This window comes from Seriola lalandi, unplaced genomic scaffold (assembly GCF_002814215.2).
Source record: "Seriola lalandi dorsalis isolate HSWRI2012SDOR001 ecotype SW California unplaced genomic scaffold, Sedor1 jcf7180002054361, whole genome shotgun sequence".
Classification (NCBI taxonomy): domain Eukaryota; kingdom Metazoa; phylum Chordata; class Actinopteri; order Carangiformes; family Carangidae; genus Seriola; species Seriola lalandi.
The window spans coordinates 81,008-90,032 of NW_019524914.1; the positions used below are offsets into that span (position 1 = coordinate 81,008).

General features: G+C 39.8%; 2 protein-coding genes across 2 annotated transcripts in view; both read right to left on the reverse strand.

Annotated features, from left to right (window-relative positions):
- The window catches only part of LOC111656641 (CD82 antigen-like), a 31,980-nt gene extending 30,084 nt beyond the window's left edge, over window positions 1-1,896 (reverse strand). The window contains exon 1 of the mRNA XM_023408441.2: window positions 1,729-1,896. The gene's annotated coding sequence lies outside the window, so the exon portion shown is untranslated. The remainder of the gene's footprint in view (window positions 1-1,728) is intronic.
- A 1,044-nt stretch (window positions 1,897-2,940) lies between these two features.
- On the reverse strand, window positions 2,941-7,741 carry ccnb2 (cyclin B2). The gene is made up of 8 exons (XM_023408406.2): window positions 7,587-7,741; window positions 7,291-7,404; window positions 6,386-6,658; window positions 6,144-6,302; window positions 5,494-5,730; window positions 4,901-5,041; window positions 4,702-4,812; window positions 2,941-4,628 (listed from the first exon to the last, which is right to left on the reverse strand). Exons 1-8 carry the CDS (start codon window positions 7,611-7,613, stop codon window positions 4,518-4,520), a joined length of 1,173 nt encoding a protein of 390 aa, XP_023264174.1. The 5' UTR covers window positions 7,614-7,741; the 3' UTR covers window positions 2,941-4,517.
- Between the last annotated feature and the right edge of the window lie 1,284 nt (window positions 7,742-9,025).

A 9,025-nucleotide genomic window follows, 5' to 3' on the forward strand; every position in this document is an offset into this window, starting at 1 on the left:
GGGGGGGGGGGGGTGGGGCGGGGGCAGCCTAGTTGATTGTCCTGCAGAAGAAGAGCTGGATGTTGAAGTTTGAAATTTCAGACCTGGGTCAGTCAGTGAGGGAGGTTCCTCTCTGCCTCTAGAGCTGAAATGATTAGCTGATTAACTGAGTGAAAGAACACTAATTAGCTGCTACTTTCATAATAGATTAATGGTGAAAGCACGTGGCCCAGGGAGCAGTTTAAAACAACACATGCAGATAGAACACAACTAGAGCTGCAACCATTAGTCGATTAGTCATGACAGAAAATTAAACTGGATGTGTCTTCTTCATTGATTATTTGTTTTGAGCCTCTTTAAGACAAATTTACAAAAGTTTTCTGGTTCCAGCTCCTCACATTTATTTTGTGTTTGATGGACAAAACAAGACGCATGAAGACGTCACACTGGGCTCTGGGAAACTGTGATTGGCATTTTTCATTATTTTCTGACATATTATAGAGCGAAAGATAAGAGAAAATAAGGCCGTCACTTTTTCAAAAGGTCACATTTGAACAAATTCAAACTAACAAGTAAATCTTCCACGTTAGCATAATGCCATCGACAGCGAAGAAGCCAAAATACTTTTGAGACACGTCGGTGTTGCGATTGTCTGATTAGCTCGGTTTTGTTCTCGAGTCGATCGTCCTCCGTTTTTCTTCAGTGAGCCGAGTTACCTGAGAGGTCAACAGGTCAAACTGACTTTTGAGAGCGACCTCTGCTGGACAACAAAGGAAACTACTTAAAACAGTCTGTTCAGCTGTAAATTTTGAAGTCAAACAGGTTCAGTTTGTTTGTTTAATAAAAAAGAAGTGACAGCCCTAATAAATATTGAAAATATTTGTTACATTCAGACTTTTCTCTAATCGCTGCTTTTTTACTGGTGAAATGTGGGATAGTTTCACGTCTTCAGAGCTTAAAAAGAAAGAAATAAAAATATGACACGCTGGTTGAACAGTTCACAACCAACAGACACATGAAACTAGACACTGCTTTGTTTAACAAGAAAAAAAAAAAAGTTGGAATACCAGAAGCATTTGCACCCTCATGACTGTAAAATCCTTCAATCTTTCAGGCATGAAAATGGTCAGATACCGTCTTAAAATGTTGGATATCGACTGAATCAGGCTCAGTCCACTCCTCTGCTTTAAAGTGACAGCTCATTAACTTTGCCTTCAGTTTCTGTTTGCATGCAGAAAAACCACCTAATTTAACCAGAGCAGAACAGGAGGGTTAGTGTTACAACGCTTTAAATAACTTGTGACTTTGCAGCAAATAAAGTTCTGACAAACTTTGAGTTGTGCACATTTTCTATAATATTTTAATCCATTTTAAGAAATGAGCCTCTAAAGCATAAAAAGTACATTTCATCTAATTGTCACATGGGATTATTTCAGTCCAAATTAAACAGGGAACTTGAATCCCAGTGGCTCACACAGTAATAAGTGTGATAGTGAAGTTACTGTGTCAGATACATAAATCATCCACACAGGCGCCACATCATCATCCTCACCATCCTCACTTCATTAAAATCATGAAACAGCTTCGACATGTGGCCGTTTTCACAAACTACCAATCACTCAACCATCTGATGATCAATCTGAACCCAATCACCCGAGCAGCCACACACACCTCGTGTTCTAAAACACCACGAAGCAGTTTCCGTCAGACGGGACAGTTAAAACAGAGTCAAAGTTATTGGTTACTTACGTGTTTTTGTCTGCGCCAACCTGCGGAGAAACGTGGTGCGGGTGTGTTGTGGGCAGCTGTGCGGGGCCTGTGTGCGCTCTGAGCGGACTCCTGCTCGGACTGAGTGACCTCCTGCTCGACGGGGACAACAAAGCAGCAGCAGCAGCGGCAGCGGCAGCGGAGTGTGCAGACTGGAGCACGGACAGGAGCAGCAGCAGGGGGAATCTCCTCCGGTCCCCACCATGTGGCAGATATGGGAATTAACGAGTCAAATGCCTTTTTTTAACCCCTGAACCCCTGCAACGCCCGCGCCTACACAACAGATTAAGGCTGCTGAATATAAACAAAAACTAAATATTACAATCACATACAGTTATTATCAACGGAAGAGGAAGACATTTATTTTTTAGAATTCTGACTTTTATCACAAAATTCTGATTTTGTTCTCAGAATTCTCAGATTAAAGAATTCTGACTTTAAAATCAGAACTCTGAGATTAAAGAATTCTGAATTTAAAATCAGAACTCTGAGATTAAAGAATTCTGAATTTAAAATCAGAACTCTGAGATTAAAGTCAGAATTCTAAAAAATGATCGTAATTATCGTATCAAAGGATTTTATTGGTTGAACTTCAGTTTTTCAATTTAATTCATTAATGAAATAATATCTAATTAATTATGTTTTTGTTGAACTTTTTCCATCGTGTTTATTTATTCACAACACATGACACAAATCACAGCATTCAACATGGAAACCGCCGTAAACAGAAACGAGCTAACGCAAAAATACTCAACCAAAAGCACATTTACAAAAATAAATAAGAAAAAATAAGATGTTCACATTGATCCCAATCTAATGTCTGTGCTCAGAGTGGGAGACCATTAGCTTACCTTAGCATTAGCCTGGCCCTGTGCAGTTAAAAAAAAAAACAGTTTAACAGCCACTCTAAAGTTGACCATTAAGCCCTTATGTCTCATTTGTTTAATCCAAACACAAACAGTTAAATAAATATGACATGTTATGACAGGAGGTTACTGTATATAAATACTATTTCTTGGCCGGGTGTAGTGAGGCAGCGACCACTTGGAGTGCTGTACTTTGTGTTTAGTGCTAATTAGCAAATGTTAGCATGCTAACGTGCTAAACTAAGATGTTGTACAATGTAAACAGACATGTATGTATATACAGTATATACATGTGTATCTCTGAATGTAGATATGTTAAATCAACATGTTAGCATACAATCAAGCAAACCTTTATTTGTATAGCACCATTTGTACAGGTCAGGTGTGATTCTGTGTTTATCACAAGTCTGATAAGGTGATAATGGAACAATTCAAACATAAATAGTAAATAAATTTGACACTACTGCAGACAAATACAAATGGTGAAAAGATGAAAACAAAGCCTTAAAAGCATTTTCATTGTGTGGTTAACATTAGCATTTAGCTCACTGCACCGCTGTCCTGTAAGTGCAGCCACACAGCTGTTAACATGGCTGTAAAAAAATGAATTGCTTTAAAAATAATTTTTTAATTTATTAGCTTGACTGCTAAACTAAATTGGTTGTAAATTTTATTTCCAAACCATCTCCACACTGCCAAGAATAAAATTCAGGTGGATAAAAATAATTAAAACTATAAACCTAAAAGTAGTGTAAATTACATGAGTCTAAATACACTGGAAATCAGCTTATCAAATAACAAACCTTTGTTTTTGACTGTATAAAGTAAATAGGTTGTTCATAGATATAAAAAAAACAAACAGCATTGGGAGGCCTGTGTGGGAGGTTTCAGATAACAGTGATAATATTTCTAGTGTGAAGCAGACACCATTCAGTCCTAACTGACCTGTCTGGATGGAGGAGGAGTGTGGTGGTGGTGAGATCAGGGTCAGTCTAAAGAGTACAATGCTCCTCCACACACAGCACATACAGTCAGTCAGTGCAGCATGAGGGAACATGCGCTGTGTTAAATGAGGTTATTCTACAGCCTCGAACGTCATGAACACGGACACACTGTCCCTACAGAGCTAAATGTCTGATTGTCTTAACGTAATGATGCAAAGTTCAGGCGTCAAACCAAGCGTGAGGCTGAAGACACGGTTTCTCGAATGGTTTTATAACATGAGTGATGCTAAGGATTAATGACACTATGCGAGCTGCTGACCTCACAGCCAGGATTTCTTTTCTCACTGGGTTTACGTCGTACCACAGTGGCCTGATCTGTTCTACAAACGGCAACATCAGATGTCACAACCAAGTACATTTAGTCTGTTTTTAAAGACAGTACTTTAGAGTATTTACATTTTAAGCTACTTTCTACTCCAGTACATTTCAGACGGAAATGTTTTTACTTCATGTATTTGCTAAGAGATCCGAGTAGTTAACAGTAAATCTTGAAATATGAAAAATACATTGTTAAAGAACAAGTAGTTTTTGACTCGTTACCCCTCTTAACTCAGACTGTTTCATTTAAATAAAACATGACAAAGATTTGTTTTTAGAGCAGGAGTCCAAGAGTCTATAACTCCAGATTTGGCAGAAAAATGTCAACTATTGGGGGTGGGGGGCAACCCAGCTCAGAAAGTTCTCCATCTAGCAAGACAACTGAGAATGAAAGGTTTTTGGCAAAAGTGACTGATAAAAACCTAAACTATGGAATTAACAGCCAAAATTCTGAACAAACCATGATGCTTGGCTTAAAAATCATAAAAACATTTTATTAAACTAAAAAGTTTCTCCACAGGTTGTGAACAATCTAAAATAAAGTGCAAGTGAAATGTCCACTGATGAAACAGCAAAGTTCGCCTCAGGGGTTGTTGAGCAGAGGAGACGCCATCTTCTTGACGAGCGCCGACTTCAGCTGAGGGATGAGGCTGATGTTCATCAGCTTGCTGCCTGAGTACTTGTTCTTAACAGCCTGCAGAGAAACACATCGTTTAACCGTTTCATCTCTTTACACAAAACCATAAACTCTTTGACAGCAAACTTACCAGGAACTTTGTTTTCCCTTCAGTCACATTCACAACGTTTTTGGCGATGTGCTGCATGATGGGCTTAAGGTGGGCCTCGTCATAAGTAGAGTAGTGCTGCTGTGTAGGAGACTGACAAGGGCAGAACAAGTCAACAGTTTGGTTACAGCAGCAGAGACAAATTATAATTATTAAACCAGTCACTTGAATTCAAACTAACCCAGGGCAGCCCTTCAAGCAGCAGCTGAGAGAGACAGAGTGAGGCAGCTGCAATCTCAGAGGGCCGATAGTGCACCATGTCGTAGTCGAGGAGGGTCAGCTCCATCAGGTACTTGGCCAGTGTGTGTCTCTCTACATCAGACTGAGACAGAAACATCCACAACACTGAGCACTTGGACGATTTCATAAACAATTTGTTAAACATTTAAAATACTTCTGTGCCCTTTATTCCACACTCAGTTAAAGTCCAAGGTATTTTCCATAGTTGGCTCTAAACTAATGATCACATCATCCCCCTCCAACGATCCCTTTAAAACCCAACACGTCTCTTTAGCCTTGAGTGAAGCAATCAGGAAGTCTTGTATGGTCTTGGTTGTTTTGTGCACATTACAAAAGTCATTCTATGCTTTTATTTATTAACTTGTACCTTCATAATTATGTCCATTTTCATTTGATTGCAAGTCTCATCTCTGAAGCGCTTTAGCTGACACTGACGTTAATGTGTAAACTTAAGACAATTTATTTATAATAGCAGGAATGCAATGTTAAAGCAGTTTACCTCATTTGACCATGATAATTCATGCAAAAACTCACATTCCCCACTTTTGAAGCCCGCCTGAGGAAGTGCAGTGGAAGAGGACGTCCCAGCTGAAACTTGAGTGTCTCCAGAACCAGCTGCTCCATTTGCAGAATCTGAGACTTTGTAAACGCGTTGTCTGTGATGTAGGCAAAGTCTCCGACCTCTGGAGCGTACATCTCCTCATATTTACAAGCCACCAGCATGGCGGTCACACCAACAAGCTGCAGCTTTCGGCGAGAGACTGGCTGAACCTAAGGACAGCAGGAATGGATTGACTTTATTTGCATAGCTCCAAAAAAAAAAAAAAAAAAAAAAAAAAAAAAAAAAAAAAAAAAAAAAAAAAAAAAAAAAAAAAAAAGGAGGAAGCCTCATTTGATAACTTTTCATATTCTTGTCCTAAAGTTTCCCCCCCCGAGGCTTGTGTCCAAGTTGAAGTCACTGAATGATGATACCACCTGTTCATTAGGAGTGCAATCACCACCTCCAAGATTGAACAGAGGTCTGATTATGCGTTTATTTTGTTCATAACCAAGAGAACAGTCCAAGTACAAGAAAATACACCACAGATTCTGTTAAACCACTCGTTCATTGGACTTCAGAATGAATCTGTTGATATGACTGGTTCCTGATTGAGGCCAAATGAGACAACAGAGACAGCCCTCACCTGCAGAAAACGATCCAGGATGGCAACTGTGAGGTACAGAGTCTCCTGCAACAGCTGGAACCTTGAGTGAACCTGGACCAGCCAGTCGATCAGAAGAGCTCGCATGCGGTCAGTGATTTCATAACCCTGCATGTAGTTGGCTCGTACAGATTGCTGCACCTGTGGAGACACACAAACTTTTAAAAAACAAAATACAAACAAAGATGAGCGCAGCAAGTTTGGCTGAGGGGAGAATAAATCACCTCAAGGACGTGCAGATATTTATAGATCTCCTTGACGTATTCTGAGCAGAGCTGCGGCCTGTCCGCATCCTCCTCATCCACATCGTGCACAGTGAGCAGCGCCTCAGAGAAAGCCTGGCACAGTTCATTCTCCTTCATGGACACGTCAGCGGACTCCTCTGAAACTGGTGGGACAGGATCTGCAGGTGCTTGGACCTTGACCACGACCGCTGGGGGCACCACCAAAGCTGGTTTGGGTTTTTGGGCACAAGATGGTTTGGCTGGTCCCCTCCTCTGAGGAAACAATTCAGATGCAGTTTTTTTTTCCCCCCCAGAAAAAGTTTTGGTCTGCAAGTCTTGTTTAAACAAAAAAACAAACCCTTTCACAATTTTCCCAAAGCCCAAGTTAACATGCAAATGTCTTGTCTCACTCAAATAGTTAAATATTCACAACTGAGAAGCTAAAGCCAATGTACATTCTGCTTTTAAAAAATGACTTAATTTCAATAGTTGACCAGTTAAGATTTGTTTAACAAGTGATCGAATAGTCAAACAGCACCAGCTCTGCATCAGTGAGCTTTGACCTCTGTTGCTGGATAAGGGTTCAGGTTGGCTTTTCCATAAACACCTACACTTAAGTGGGGAAAAAAAGGTTTCTTCATGGCGCTTGTGCACAGGGGCAGTGTCATATTTGAAACGAGACACACTAGATAAAACATCACTGCCTCCTGCAGCAATAACATTTCCCTTCACTGCACTGAGGCTCCAGTGGCCTTGACCTGAGAGATGTCCACATACTTTTGGACAAATTGTGCAGCTTGTGTTCCCGTTTGTCTTGGGGTTATCGTGAGACTCAAAAAAAAAGGAGCTCCAAACAGCAGGTAGAACAGTTAGTGAAGCAGACTGTTGTTCCGCCATGTTGTTACCTTCGTGTTGACCGCTGCTCCGGGAAAGTTGGTCATCTCTCCGAGAACAGCTCTCCTCTGACCCGCTGCTGGGGCTTTACCCCTCTTCATCGGGTTCACTGCGGCTGGCCGCTGCTACAAGATGAGGAAATAAAACCGTAAAATTATTACGAACCTAACAAATACAGATAAACCGTCTCTTACGGTTATAAAAGCAGAGACAAACGAGGCGATGCGGGGAGGCAGGCGGTGAACAGAGGAACAGCTTCACTATCAACTAAACAGTAAAAACAACGACATAAACTCAGTTTACTCACCACAGGACGGACTTCCACAGACGACATGTTGAACCGCGGCAGAAGAGACGCCAAACTGTGACTGAGAGAAACGACTCAGTGATTAAGTTCAAGCAACAACAGACACAGGTACCGACGAGATCCGTGAACACCGAGGTTTGCAGGTAATCGACGGAGACACGAGCAGCTTTCAAATAGCGCTCCGTCGAATCTGATTGGATACAGCTTTGGTAGGAAGCTCCTGATTGGCTGACAGCCTCAGGTCAAAGCTACCGTATTAGGGATATTTAAAATTGGAAAAAATACATATTACGATTTAATTATTATTAGTTACTATGACAATATCAACAACAAATGTATAGAATGTGTTGTTAATTGTCTTATTTTATTGGAAAATTTGCTTTTTTTTTTTTTCTCAATTAATTCTCTGTATCTTACAAACAAAGTTTAAGATTTAAGTTCAAGTTTAAGGTTCTTAATCAGTTATAATAATCATTAATAAAAAAAAGAATCTGCATGGAAAAAATAATTATCAAGCAGTTGCTTATTCCTTTATCCAGTAGACACAATAATATTATATTTTCATCCATTTCGAATCATGTTTGTGTCCACCTCATGAATGCAAGACCCATATTTACAGTTTTTTTTAGTTGCGGTTTGTGAAATATATCCATCTACTTAGCTGCTAAATCTGCAGTGGGTTTATCAGTGTTTTAGTTCAAAACAGCTGCTGGAAACAACAGTTATGAGAGTGCAGAGAGTGAATCAAAACAGTGAAGTTATGAGTGGTAAAACCGAAACAATGATGATTAAATATTTTAACAGTTCTCTGCTTTCTTTTTCCTGACAGTCAGAATTTCAATGATTCAGCCTGTGATTATCTGTATTTTTCTTATTTTCAACTCAAGAAAAGACAAAAACCACTAATGATCTTATTCCTCTGAGTCATGGAGCTCCATTGTTGTTCAAAAACTATTAAAAACACATCAGTGAGTCACACTGTTGCACTGGGTGACATTTTCCTTCGTTACCATTAACACACACAGTGGTTTATTTTGACTCAATTACACACACGAACACACACACACACACACACACACACACACACACACACACAAAAACCATCGTGCTGTCTGAAATACTCACTGTGACATGTTTTTAAAGATTTAAGTTTTCAGTAGGAACCAATATGCTCAGAGCCTCAAGCTACAGAAAGGGTAGGGACATTGGTTTTGGTCTTTTCATTGGATTTGTGAATAATATAGAATATAACTTAACCCTACTGGAAAGATACAACCACTTCAGTACAGTGCTGCCACCGAAACTGTTTACACTGTGATTTAGATAGACAGTTCTGCCATGTCCAAACCCGTGACTACACACTAATTCTAAGCAGGAAAAGTGACAAAATTAAGTATATTTAAATTGGGCATTACATATACTGAACAGTCGACTTGTTG